This window comes from Mustelus asterias, chromosome 2 (genome assembly GCF_964213995.1).
Source record: "Mustelus asterias chromosome 2, sMusAst1.hap1.1, whole genome shotgun sequence".
NCBI classification, from domain to species: domain Eukaryota; kingdom Metazoa; phylum Chordata; class Chondrichthyes; order Carcharhiniformes; family Triakidae; genus Mustelus; species Mustelus asterias.
The window spans coordinates 143,777,516-143,792,104 of NC_135802.1; the positions used below are offsets into that span (position 1 = coordinate 143,777,516).

Sequence of the window (14,589 nt, forward strand, 5' to 3'; positions counted from 1 at the left end):
CCCTGCAAAACTGAAGCCTAACCTCTCTACTCTGATATCCAATTCCCATTGTTAAGAAGTAATAACATTCTATTACCTTTCCTAATTACTTGCTGTACCTGCATACTCGCCTTTTGTGAATCATGTATTAGGACATCCAGATCTGTATTTAAAGCTGAATGAGCAAAACAGTAAAGTACTCATCAACTATCACTTATCTAGTTGCCTATGATGCCACACTTGATGACCAGATTTGGAGAAAATCCATTGAGACCCAGTACCACCACCACTCAGCAGTATCGAGCTCTTTTATCTCCCCAGCTCCACCAAAGGTATGGTTGCTAAATTTGCTGATGAGACAAAGATAGATAGGAAGGTAAGTTGTGAAGCGGACATAAGGAGGCCACAAAAGGATATAGATTAAGTGAGTGGGCAAAAATCTGACAAATGGAGGAGAATGTGGGAAAAATTGTCTATTTTGGCAGGAAGAATAAAAAGGAAGCGTGTTATCTACATGGCGAGAGATTGCAAAGTTCTGAGCTTTAGAGAGATCTGGATGTCCGAATACATGATTCACAAAAGGCTAGTATGCAGGTACAGCAAGTAATTAAGAAAGGTAATAGAATGTTATTCCTTCTTACGAAGGGAATTGGATATCAGAGTAGAGAGGGTATGCTTCAGTTTTGCAGGGAATTGGTGAGACTGCATCAGGAGTACTGTGTTCAGTATTGTCCCTTATATAAGGAAGGACGTAAATGCATTGGAAGCAGCTCAAGAAAGGTTTACTAGGTTAATAAGTGGAAAGGGTGGATTGTCTTATGAGGAAAGCATGGATAGGCTAGGCTTGTATCTGCTGGAGTAAAGAAGAGTAAGAGATGACCCTGACGGGTCTTGACAGTGTGGATATGGAGAGGATGTTTCCTCTTGAGGGAATCTAAAACTAAGGGTCACTGTTTGAAAATAGAGTTGCCTATTAAGGTTAGAGATTAGAAAATATTCAGCTATTATGATACTACGTATATGCGTTTGGAAACTCAATCCTCAGGATCAAATTTAACATCAAGGTTGTGAGATGTTTCCCTCAAAATTAAATGGAAAAATAAATATTAAAAGGGAAATGGAAGTTGATATTTTTTGTCAGGGGCCTTGGGATGATTTTCGTGTGAAAGATGGTATACAAATGCAAGTTGTTCCCAAAACATTTTGTCGTGCACTAATTCTTTTTGCGTTATGTCATGCTGTTTCCCCTTGCTCATTTCATTTATTTGTCTCTTTGAGCTCCATTTTGCCCTTTTTTAATTCTGGGAAATTTTCATTTGTGCCCATGGTCAATCCAATGCTGCCTTTTCATCAAAATTAAATTGGCGGCGATTCTCCCAGCCCGCTGCACTGCTTTTGCAGCGCAGTGGGCTCGGAGAGTCAAGCGGAGGCAGTTTAGCGGGCTCCCATTGGGCGCCATGGCCTCTGAGTCTTAGGGCGCCGGATTACCAGCGCCGTCAGCTCCGCGCCAGAAATCGGCACAGAGCTGTATAATGTATGTTAATTCTCAATTTAATATTATTTACATATAATTAGCATGCCCAGGATTGATGTCCCTGGGCCCGCTAGAGTGTCTCCCCTGCAAAGAGTGTTTCACCACCCTGACTCCACAGGAGTGAAGGGGGGCCATCGAGGCCTCCCAGAGGGCCGGAAGGTAAGGGGATGCCTCCAGGGCATTGCCAGCTTGACAGTGCCACCTGCCCCTTAGCACTGTCCATCAGGCGGGGGAGGGGGGTCCCGCTGCCACTCTGCACTCAATGGTGACAAAGGGAGGGAGGTCAGCGATTCGGGCTGGCCATTGATTTGGGGAGGGGGTCAGACTGTTGGGCAGCTGCGGGGGGGGGGGGGAGGAGGAGTTGGGGCTGCTGGCCAGCAATCGAGCTGATCTGCATTTGGGAATATGGCAGTGCGCAGCAGATCAGCGCATGCGTAGTGGCCCGTTCAGCACTCTGGTGCCGATGTCTCCAGTGGGAATAGGCCCCGCCTACAGCTTTTTCTTCTGAATTATGCTGGTTCACTCTGCAGTGCGGAGACTGTGGGAGGTTCATTTTGAAACTCCCGCTGAAAAAAACTGGGATTTACTTCAGTTTTTATGCAAATTCGACACTTAGAATTTTTGGGGGAGAATTGCCTCCATTGACTTTATCCTGCTCCCTACAATTCTTTCGAAAACAGGATCTCCATAACAGAGCCCCTGGTCTATCATCTGTTCTTGCTGCTCACCGTGCCTCAGCTTTTTAACATGGCTAAATTGGAGTTTAATGTTCCCATTTGTATAACTTTTCACTGGGTGGTTCAAAATGTGCATTGAAACTGACAATGTGCATGTTTCCATATTTCATTTCATTTCTGTTATGGTACTGCGCAAAGAATCTCCTTGTTCTTGCCAATTTGCATATTAAAACTCTAGATGGCAGTCAACTGCTGTACTTAAATCATCGGGAGCAAAATACAAGATGTTTTGTTTTTCCTGTCATAGTAGAAATGTATTTACTTTGCTTCAAATTGTGAGGGTAGGAGCAGTTACCATGCAACACCATGACTATCAATGTAGTGTGAAAGTACTGAAGATAAAAATTATGAACTGATGACCTTTCAGCTACGCCTGGGTGTACCAAACCAGGAAAGCCAAGGCATTCATGGTAAAATTAGTGGCAGATTATTTCTTGTTTCTATGGTGATTTATTATCTTTTTCTCCACAGAAAGGAAGACAATTGCACCTGTAACGTGTATGCCAGATTTTTTTAATCATTAAATTGCTAGGTTTTTATACATTGATTTAATACTTTTTTTCTGGCATGGTTAACCTCTAAAGTGATGGCATAAGCACAATAATTGCATGTGCATTTTTATTAAGATGTCCAAAGAACTAATTTCCTTTAGTGCATTACTTAAATGACTGCATTAAAAAAACACAAAAAATAATTACTTATTACATTAACACTTGTGTAAAATGGGAAAGGGATCTTCATGATGTACCTCTGTGAAGGCTTGATGCAGTTTTCAAACAAAAAAGTTTAATTTATTGTTATAATTAGTCTATAACCCATTAGCTGTGTACATTACTCTGTTTAATGTAGCCCTGTGCTTTCTAAGGAAAATTACCAATTCTTCTATCCCTTTTATACGTAGATACTATTAATAGTCTTGGATTAAACATACACTAATTCCTGTTAGCAATATGAATTAACAGCCTTTAAAAAAAATGCCTTAGAATCAGGCACACTGATGAAAAACAGTATTTATTAATGTTCACTGATCCCATCTCATCCCATCTTTTTGTGTGTTTTTTTTAGTATCGTAACTAACTGTAATGGGTGTCTTCCTTCTCCATAAGATGCATTCCTCCTCTTGTTGCTTAGTTCTATTTTCTTATTTATAACTGTAGCTTGCATGTAGTATTCATAATTATTCAGACCATGTGCATTTAACAATTTTTAATATTGAAGCAACTTCCTTTTCATATTCTGAATTGCAAGTTGACACTATGCTTGAACTCTTGCTGCACTTTTGTACACTGATTAATTTATTAATACGTGGATGGGTAAACTGCCTTTCATCATCAATATCTTCTAATTTGAAATCAAATTGTTCTTTTGTCTTAAAGTTACAGTTTTATTAATACAACATTTAACTTTTTAATATTGCATTGCTGAGAACAGCAATTGTATTCCTGTGTAATTTCTCTCAACCTAAATTGAACATTCATAAATGTGTTTAAGTTAATCTCATTGATGAAAAAGTGAATTGGAATTAACATATGATTCAGTATGACTAGCGGTAAATCTTAGCCAGATAAATTGTTATCCTGTATCCAGAGGTTGAATTTAAGCTGCTGTTGATTCTTCTGTGGTAACTTATCTCAATTTTCAAAGTGGAACCTAGAATTGAAGGATAAAGGTTTAGTTATTTATAAATGCATGGTATGATCTCAATATTAGAGGAGAGGTTTCTGGTTCAAAAACCAATTTCATTACAAAATCAATCATCTTGATAAGTATTACCAGCATTTTACATTACATCGACTATAAGCAATTAACAATTGCACCCATGTTCACGCAAACAAATCTATTATTTTATTTTACAAGAGCTTTGGACCAGAAAGAAGATGGTTGTGTGGTGGATATTCATCATTTTAATGCAGGTGCACAGTCTGTTTTAGCATACGCAACTGTAAATGGTTCTTTAGTCGGCTGGGACCTGAGGTCATCAACAAATGCCTGGACTTTAAAGCATGATTTGAGACTTGGACTTGCAACTTCCTTTGCCGTAGATATACATCAATGTTGGTTATGTATTGGTAAGTATTTTCCAAATTTATTTGTCAATTTTTTTGTTCTGTACCGTAGGATGTTTCCATAATAGTTGCGTTGGTGAAATGGAAAATTGTATCTGTGACTCAAACTACGAAAACTCTGTAGATAAATTTCACTTGGCTTATTTTTCAGTCAAATACAATTATCAGAAATTTTATTTTTGGAATAAGTGGTAATTTTGAGGGTTTAAAATTAAGATGCTTGCTGTATTTGTTTCTGTAACTAGTTTCTTTCTAAAAGGTACAAGTAATGGCACTATGGCTTGTTGGGATATGAGATTTCAGCTGCCCATTTCAAGTCATTGTCACCCAGCCAGGGCTCGCATTCGACGTCTACTTATGCATCCCCTCTGCCAGTCATGGGTCATTGCAGGTAAATTCAACACATTCAGGTTACTTGTGGTTTATTACTTTTCCCTCCTCTAGCTGCTATGCCTTGTGCAGTGTGCAACAAGCCACACCCATTGTGGAGTCCCTGCCCGGTGCATACCGCAGAATGCCTTCAGACTTGTTCAAGCACCTGAACTCAACTTCACCATGCCAATGACTTGCTCAATGAGACATCTGGTTTTCAGATGGCTTTCATGATGTAAAATGTATACCATATCATTGTACTGCATCCAGACCTCATTGCTTGGCTTCCTGATGGTTGATGTCGGCCACAATTGAATGGATATTCTTTGTCTCTGTGTAGCCAGCTGTTAAGTATGCTTCAAGGTGCTAGGAGATCAGGGATATTGGGCTACTACAGGATAAAGACATCTTGGTATCTGCCCATCTTGTGCACCTCTGGATAAGCAGCATCTTGTGGTTGCATCGTAGATTCATAATATAGTAGAATCTCTTGCACTGTATAGTCCTGGGTTATCTGTGTTTGCCTTAATTGTCAAATCTGTGCAAATGCTAATGCTCTGCACCTGTGTGAGTCAGAGCTTCGCACTCGCGTGTCTACTCGCTCATAACAGGCATCATTGGTGGTCAGTTGTCTTGTGCGTTTCTGGACCGCTGATACCCAGGATCATGCAAATGTCTGGTAGAACCCTGCATGGATCCAAAGGCAAGGAAGTTGAGGGCGACTGTGACTTTGACAGCTATTAGTGAAGTCTGACCACCAGGTTCTTTTGGCAGCGGATCTTGTTCCACAAGCTGCAAATATTTATCATTTTTTAAATACTTTTCCAATTCAATCAAATCAAGTCCAATTCAGAGTCTCAACAAACAAGAACAAAGAACAAAACAGCACAGGAACAGGCCCTTCGGCCCTCCAAGCCCGCGTCCTGAATCCAGGATCCCCGCCCAATTTTCCAGCCTATCTACATCCTAATATCCTATCCACCGAGCTGTCCCTCATAGCTACGATGCTTTGTTCATCACAACCTATTAACTCACCCCCACCCCCCATTCCAGACCATGTGATCTCCAGGGAGAGGCGAAAACCCAGAGTGAAAACCCCAGGGCCAATATGGGGAAAAAAAAAATCTGGGAAATTCATCTCCGACCCCCTGTGGCGATCGAAACGAGTCCAGGCGATCACACTGGCCCTGATCAGAAAATGCTTCCCAACCCTATTCATCTCCACTTCTGCTTTACGAACACCATCTGAATTCCCTGCCCCCGAGACAGGTTCCCAACTATCCGCAGTCTCGCTCTGTACTGGCACCAGCAAGATGATCATAGAATGAAGCCTTGAAACGAGAAACAAAGAACAATTAGCCCGCGCCGCTCCCTGGTCCAAACTAGACCACTCTTTTGTATCCCTCCATTCCCACTCCGTTCATATAGCTGTCTAGATAAGTCTTAAACGTTCCCAGTGTGTCCGCCTCCACCACCTTGCCCGGCAACACATTCCAGGACCCCACGACCCTCTGTGTAAAATATGTCCTTCTGATATCTGTGTTAAACCTCCCCCCCTTGAGGTTGAGAGATTTCCGATCCAAGCTGACAAGACAGGGTATGCAACCCCTACCCTGTCTTGGGCCTGATCTACATGAGCCAAGCTGATTGGAGTAAGCGGAGGTTTCCTCCTCCAAGGCTTGATCTCATTTGCATCTTAGCCAAAAGGCCGAGATGCCGCTTTTAAAAATTGCTTCACATGAAAATGAAGCTTAAATGCAACCCAATGACCTCAACCAAGTGCAGCATCAGCAGACCACACTTGATCTTAGCCAAAAGACCGAGAAGTGATTAGATACTACACTTGATCTTAGCCAAAAGGAAATATTTACCATTTACCTGACACAAACCTGAGCCTCATAAAGCATGACGTGACAAATCATCTGTGTGCATGTCATGTCTGGTGTGTTGGTATACCTTTGTATGAGCTGTACCTCTGTTGATCCACTCTCTGCTGGAGTTGCCTCACACTTCTCGCTTGTTTTGACATGCCTATTTAGCTGTTCAAGGAAATAATGAAGTTTCAATGTGGGATATGGAAACTGGAGACAGACGATTCACCCTTTGGGCCAGCAGTGCTCCACCCCTCTCTGAAATGCAGGTTTGTGGCTAAATCTTCAAACTTTTATTCTTAACTGTTAAGATTTAATTCCTATTTCTGCCTCCTGATTAGTTTGTTAATGTTGAAATTAAGGATATGCAACCAAGATAAACTTCTGTTTTCTGTACCCTCTTCCACCACAACCTTTTCCAAGTTTAATAATAACTGTTCACAATTAACAATGAATTCATGGCCATTATTAGACTTTTAATTCAGAATTTATTTCATGGAATTCAAATTTCACCATCTGCTGTGGTGGGATTCAAACCAGGGGCCCCAGAACATTACCATGGGTCTTTGAATTACCAGTCCAGTGACAATACCACTATGCCACTGCCTCCCCACATCATATAATTGATTTATTATTGTCACATGTATTGGTATACAGTGAAAAGTATTGTTTCTTGAGCACTATATAGACAAAGCATACCGTTCATAGAGTACATAGGGGAGAAGGAAAGGAGAGGGTGCAAATTGAAGTGGCACAGTTATAGCTAGGATATAGAAAAACATCAACTTAATATAAGGTAGGTCCATTCAAAAATCTGATGGTAGTAGGGAAGAAACGGTTCTCGAATCTTATAATGCTTTGTGTAAATTTAAAAAGAAACTCCCGAAATGCTTCACAGAGGTATAATCAAAGTTATGGGTATGGAGTGAAAGAATAAGATATTAGAAGTAGTGACCAACCATATGTTTGTTTGGAAAAAAAAGTTGATTTGAAGGAGAATCTTAGAGCAGTCTGGACCCTAGAGAAGCAGACAGGTTTCCGAAAAGGACCTCGGTGATTGAAAGCAAAACCACTAATGACCGGGTCAAATGAGGTGCGTGTATGGGCACAAGAGGCCAGAATCAAATAGAGAGTTTGTGATTTGGGGACTGGAGGATGTTATGGAATTGGGAATAGGTTGAGGCTATGAAAAGATTTAAGTACAAGAGTGAAATTTTAAATTTGAGACATTTCTGGTTTGATGAGGATAAAGTTGATGGTTCATGGATAAGATAAGCTGGGGTGGCCATGGGGAAAACCACTGTTGGGATGTAGAGTAAGTTCAGTTGGTTCAATAATCTGCTCACCCACTAGTTTTGTTTTTGTTCTGAACTCTCAATGTGCAATGCCATGGGAGATCAGTTAGAAGTTATTATGTGGATGACAATGTTACGTTTGTATTATGAAGAGGCTGGATTGTAATGTTAAGCTGAACGGATTCAAGATCTGTGATTTCAAGGTCCAATTAAATTCCAAAGAGCTTTAACTCTGTTTTTCTTTCCACAGATGCTGCCATTCAGCTGAGTTTTAACAGCACATTCTGTTTTTGTTTCAGATTTCCAGCAACCCATAAGATTTTGCTTTTGTTTTCTCTTATGTTCAAGGTTTAATTGTATTTTAACATTTTTTGTTTTTGTTTTAATGTTTAGCCTTCAACGCATAGTGTCCATGGAATCTACTGCAGTCCAGCAGATGGAAATCCTCTGCTACTAACTGCTGGGTCAGATATGAGAATAAGGTGATGTACTTTGGATAGAATTGGTGGATTTAAGGGTCTAGCAATATGTATCCACATATTGGGTTGGATTTTGAAAGCCTGCTGGAAGTAGGTAAACCTGGAATGTCTGCTGGCATCTTCCTGTCTCCAGGCCAGTTTTTGGTGGGAGGTGTGAGTTTGACAGGGTGATAGCTACCCATATTCAGGTTAGCATAAGTATTAAGGCCAACTAATGCCTGGAGGTGGCCTTCTGGTGACAGAATGGGGGCCAGTGCATTAGGATTAATTTGAGGCCACCCCACATATGCTATAATTACATGTGAAGCGTTGCCCCCTCCACACTGTTGCCTTTAGATGCCTTCCCTTTCAGTTACAGCATTATTTGATAATGTGTGTGTAATTGAAATAAAATAGATTTTAAAATGATTGAGAAAAATGTTGCTTTCTTCTGCCCCCTCACAGTTTTGATCCAATATAAAGCTGGAGCACCAGGGGTGTGGCAGTGTGGGTCGCAATAGTGGATAAGTACCAAGCTGGGGCTCTTATAACCCATGTTTTTTTTTTAATGCTCCTGTTCGCTAATTCCCTCTCCTGAACCCTCCCTGTGAACAAGGTGCACTGGAGATGAGCAGTGAGTCAGGTGATGTAGCTTTGATAGTCATTTTTAAAAAAAATTGGATTATATCAGCCCCTACTCGGCACTTCTGTACCATCACAACTTTGGAGCGCCGACATCCGGTTAGATCTGGATCTTGAACGGGAATGCAGGTCCAGGATGGAGGAGTGATGAAAGGATGAGTCGGGGAGTAAATTGTTCAACGAGAGAGGCCACAGTTCAGAGAGTTGGGCACAGGAAGAGGTTGCTCCAAAATGGTGCCAGTCAGGTTATGCGAGAAACAATTTAAAATGAATACTGTGACGCTCACTGAAATTGCAGGTCCCATTAACATATTGATATTAAGGGGAAACATTAAATTGGGATTTGCTGAATGTAACTTCCTTGACAGTCTTGAATTATTTTTTATTTCCTATATCCACTCAGTCTCCATAGCTTGCTTTACCTCTTTTTCATTATATCCTTCCTTATAATTGAAGTCAGTTCATCCTTTCTCACTGCAGCTACACTTCTGCTGCTATTTTCAGCATTTTTCCTGTAGAGCTTGCATTTAGTTCCCAGTCCTGATTGTCTTGCAGCCAAATTTCAATAATGGCTTCCATTTGATACCCTCCAAGTTTAATTTGTGCCTGCAGTCATTCAAATTGTTCCTTATGCCCTGTTTGTATAAAGAATGCCTATTTAGGCTACGTACCCTAAATTGTCCTTTAGCTTTTGTTTTACTCACTTTTTTCTTACTTCTATTATATCTTTGCAGGTATTGACAAAAGCACAATTTCTGACTAACTCTCTTTTTGTTTAATTTTTTTAAGCTAATATTTTTTCCACCCGAGTCCTCCCTTGCTCCCTTTCTGCTCGGACCCTGATCTCAGGCCAGATCAGATGGAGCCCAGGCCAATGGTGCGTATCCCAATACTAATGACATTGTCCCACAAAATTGAACCCTTCTTTCCCACAACACTCAGTTTTGTAGTCACATGGTCACTGTAAAATAAAATCTCTCTAATCTGTTTATGCCATGCTAATTTGAATGTCTTAGACAGCAAGAGATTATAACCCTTGAGGTCCTGTTCGTTTAACTCATTCCTGGTGCTCTCGAACAGAACCTATTGTGTATGTGGAATACAATGATTGGATCCTTCCCTTTCCTCTCTAACCTTTCAAGATTTCCTTGGTGCCGGGTAAGCAGCATACCTTGTTGGATTCTCAGTCTTGCTTACCAAAGTGCTAACTTTTGAATCACGTACAATGACCACATTATGTTCCCCTTCCATCTTTGGACAGCTTCTTGCTCCAATGTTCCATGGTCTGCATACTGGCTGTCTTTCTAATAGATTTTTTCATTGTCTCCATGATTTTTTATCCTTATCCCCACAGGTAGTGAGAGCATTGTTTCTGATCCCCATGGAGACCAATAACTTCTAAAAGAAAGCAATCCTCAAAGCAAAAGGGAAGAAAACCAATGGACAGGACTTCATGTTTTAAAACCTTTACTGTAACAAATCAACTAAAATCAGCATAATTTAAACATCAATTAACAAGTGAAAGATATAACAAAGATATACTTCAATTACTTAAAGCACTCCCATTACTTCCTGCACAAATATGCAATCTCAGTCTTTCTAACTCTGCCTTAATTTTGTAGGATTTCTCACTTTCCATTCAATAGTTTCGATCGAGTTGCATTAACCAGCAGCCATATTCCATCCAAAGTTCCCAGATGCGTATACCCTTCTTGCTTTGGTCCTGACCATCCGGATAATACAAATTCTCAAGAGACCCCCTTCTCCAAACTCATTTAAATGATTTTTGGTAACTGGAACAGCAGAACTGGATCTTGACCAACCTACAGTCCTTTGCCCTTCCTACCTTTAGTGTTCTATCCTTTTCAATTGTGTACCACACACAGTAATATAGTCTCTGTTCTATTCAGCCCTATTTCAATACCAGGGTCTGTTCTAAAATTGCCAAATACAAAATTGTTCCATTCAGAGACAACCTTCTTTGTTTCATTTGTACAATAATTCTGAGTTCTGAACTGGGAAGGTGGTGCAATAGTGATATTGCCACTGGGCTACTAATCCAGACACCCAGATAATGCTCTGGATGCCTGGGTTCAAATCCCACCACTGCAGATGCTGAAATTTGAATTCAGTAAAAATATAATAAAGGTCTAATGATGACGATGAAACCATTGCTGATTGTCTGATTCATAGAACATTACAGCGCAGTACAGGCCCTTCAGCCCTCGATGTTGCGCCGACCAGTGAAACCAATCTAAAGTCCCTCTAATCTACACTATTCCAATATCATCCATATGTTTATCCAATAACCATTTGAATGCTCTCAATGTTGACGAGTCCACTACCGCTGCAGGCAGGGCATTCCACGCCCTTACTACTCTGAGTAAAGAACCTACCTCGAACATTTGTCCTATATCTCTCACCCCTCAATTTAAAGCTATGTCCCCTTGTGTTAGCCATCACCATCCTAGAAAAAAGGCTCACTGTCCACCCTATCTAATCCTTTGATCATCTTGTATGCCTCTATTAAGTCACCTCTTAACCTTCTTTTCTCTAACGAAAACAACCTCAAGCCTTTCCTCATACAATTTTCCCACCATACCAGGCAACATCCTGGTAAATCTCCTCTGCACCCTTTCCAACACTTCCACATCTTTCCTATAATGCGGCGACCAGAACTGTACGCAATACTCCAAGTGCGGCCGCACCAGAGTTTTGTACAGTTGCAGCATGACCTCATGGCTCCGAAACTCAATCCCTCTACCAATAAAAGCTAACACACAGTACGCCTTCTTAACAACCCTATCAACCTGGGTGCCAACTTTCAGGGATCTATGCACATGGACACCCAGATCCCTCTGTTCATCCACACTACCAAGTATCTTGCCATTAGCCCAGTACTCTGTATTCCTGTTACTCCTTCCAAAGTGAATCACCTCACACTTTTCCACATTAAACCCCATTTGCCACCTCTCAGTCCAGCTCTGCAGCTTATCTATGTCCCTCTGTAACCTGCCACTTCCCTCCGCACTGTCTACAACTCCACAACTTGAACAAGGGGACAACATTTGCTATCCTCCAGTCTTCTGTCATCCGCAAATTTACTAATCCATCCTTCTACGCCCTCATCCAAGTCATTAATAAAAATGACAAACAGCAGTGGCCCCAAAACAGATCCTTGCGGTACACCACTAGTAAGTGAACTCCAGGATGAATATTTCCCATCAACCACCACCCTCTGTTTTCTTGCAGCTAGCCAATTCCTGATCCAAACCACTAAATCACCCTCAATCCCATGTGTGCGTATTTTCTGCAAACGCTTACCATGGGGAACCTTATCAAACGCTTTGCTGAAATCCATATACACCACATCAACCGCTTTACCCTCATCCACCTCTTTGGTCACCTTCTCCAAGAACTCAATAAGGTTTGTGAGGCACGACCTACCCTTCACAAAACCGTGCTGACTATCCCTAATCAAATTATTCCTTTCCAGGGGATTATAAATCCTATCTCTTATAATCCTTTCCAAAACCTTGCCCACAACAGAAGTAAGGCTCACCGGTCTATAATTACCAGGGTTGTCCCTACTCCTTGAACAAGGGGACAACATTTGCTATCCTCCAGTCTTCTGGCACTGTTCCTGTAGACAATGACGACACAAAGATCAAAGCCAAAGGCTCTGCAATCTCCTCTCTAGCCTCCCAGAGAATCCTAGGATAAATCCCATCCGGCCCTTTCCAGAATTGCTAACACCTCCTCCTTATGAACCTCAATCCTGTCCAGTCCAACAGCCTGCATCTCAGTACTCCCCTCGACAATACTGTCCCTCTCCAGTGTGAATACCGACGAAAAATATTCATTTCGTGCCTCTATCTCTTCAGACTCTACGCACAACTTCTCACTACTGTCCTTGACTGGCCCTAATCTTACCCTAGTCATTCTTTTACTCCTGACATACCTATAGAAAGCTTTAGGGTTTTCCTTGATCCTACCTGCCAAAGACTTCTCGTGTCCCCTCCTGGCTCTTAACTCTTTCTTTATGTCCTTCCTGGCTAACTTGTAACTCTCAAGCACCCTAACTGAGCCTTCACGTCTCATCTTAACATAAGTCTCCTCCTTCCTCTTCACAAGAGATTCAACCTCCTTAGTAAACCACTGTTCCCTCACACGACTGCTTCCTCCCTGCCTGACAGGTACATATTTATCAAGGACGCGTAGTAGCTGTTCCTTGAACAAGTTCCACATTACAGTTGCGCCCATCCCCTGCAGTTTCCTTCTCCAACCTATGCCACCTAAATCTCGCCTAATCACATCATAATTTCCTTTCCCCCAGCTATAACTCTTGCCCTTTGGTATATACCTATCCCTTTCCATTGCTCAGGTAAACGTAATCGAATTGTGGTCACTGTCACCAAAGTGCTCGCCTGCCTCCAAATCTAACACCTGGCCTGGTTCATTACCCAGTACCAAATCCAATGTGGCCTCGCCTCTTGTTGGTCTATCTACATACTGTGTCAGGAAGCCTTCCTGCACACATTGGACAAAAACCGACCCCTCTAAAGTACTCAAACTATAGCTTTTCCAGTCAATATTTGTAAAGTTAAAGTCCCCCAGAACAACTACCCTATTACTTTCGCTCCTATCCAGAATCATCTTTGCAATCTTTTCCCCCGACATCTCTGGAACTTTTCGGAGGTCTATAAAAATCTCCCGACAGGGTGACCTCTCCTTTCCCGTTTCTAACCTCAGCCCAAACTACCTCATTAGATGAGTCCTCATCAAATGTCCTTTTTGCCACCGTAATACTGTTCTTGACTAACAATGCCACACCTCCCCCTCTTTTACCACCTTCCCTGCACTTACTGAAACATCTAAACCCTGCAACAACCATTCCTGTCCCTGCTCTATCCATGTCTCCGAGATGGCCACAACATCGAAGTCCCAGGTACCAACCCATGCTGCAAGCTCACCCACCTTATTCCGGATGCTCCTGGCGTTGAAGTATACACACTTCAAACCACCTTCCTGCCTGCCAGTATACTCCTGCGACCCTGAAACCTCATCCATGACCTCACTGCTCTCAACCTCCTGTACACTGGAGCTACAATTCAGGTACCCACCCCCCTGCTGAATTAGTTTAAACCCTCCCGAAGAGCATTGGCAAATTCTCCCCCCCCCCCCCCCCCCCCAAAGATATTTGTACCCCTCTGGTTCAGGTGCAGACCATCCTGTTTGTAGAGGTCCCACCTACACCAGAAAGAGCCCCAATTGTCCAGGTATCTGAAACCCTCCCTCCTGCACCATCCCTGTAACCACGTGTTCAACTGCTCTCTCTCCCTATTCCTCTCCTCACTTATCACGTGGCATGGGTAACAAACCAGAGATAACAACTTTGTTTGTTCTAGCACTAAGCTTCCACCCAACTCCCTGAATTTCTGCCTTACATCCCCATCCCTTTTCCTACCCATGTCTTGAGTGCCTATGTGAACCACAACTTGGGGCTGGTCCCCCTCCCCCTTAAGGATTTCGAAAACACGATTGAAACATCATGGACTCTGGCTCCTGGGAGGCAACACACCAACTGCGAGTCTCTCTCATTCTCACAGAATCTCCTATCCGTCCCTTTAACTAA

General features: G+C 42.0%; 1 protein-coding gene across 3 annotated transcripts in view; it reads left to right on the forward strand.

Annotated features, from left to right (window-relative positions):
- pik3r4 (phosphoinositide-3-kinase, regulatory subunit 4) overlaps positions 1-14,589 on the forward strand; it is an 80,434-nt gene that overhangs the window by 56,470 nt on the left and 9,375 nt on the right. For 2 of the 3 annotated variants that reach the window (XM_078242247.1, XM_078242264.1), the window contains 5 exons: positions 2,722-2,748; positions 4,108-4,319; positions 4,576-4,707; positions 6,728-6,828; positions 8,248-8,336. In XM_078242247.1, coding sequence (XP_078098373.1) covers positions 2,722-2,748; positions 4,108-4,319; positions 4,576-4,707; positions 6,728-6,828; positions 8,248-8,336 — 561 coding nt within the window. The remainder of the gene's footprint in view (positions 1-2,721; positions 2,749-4,107; positions 4,320-4,575; positions 4,708-6,727; positions 6,829-8,247; positions 8,337-14,589) is intronic. The other variant, XM_078242256.1, reaches the window with a different exon arrangement.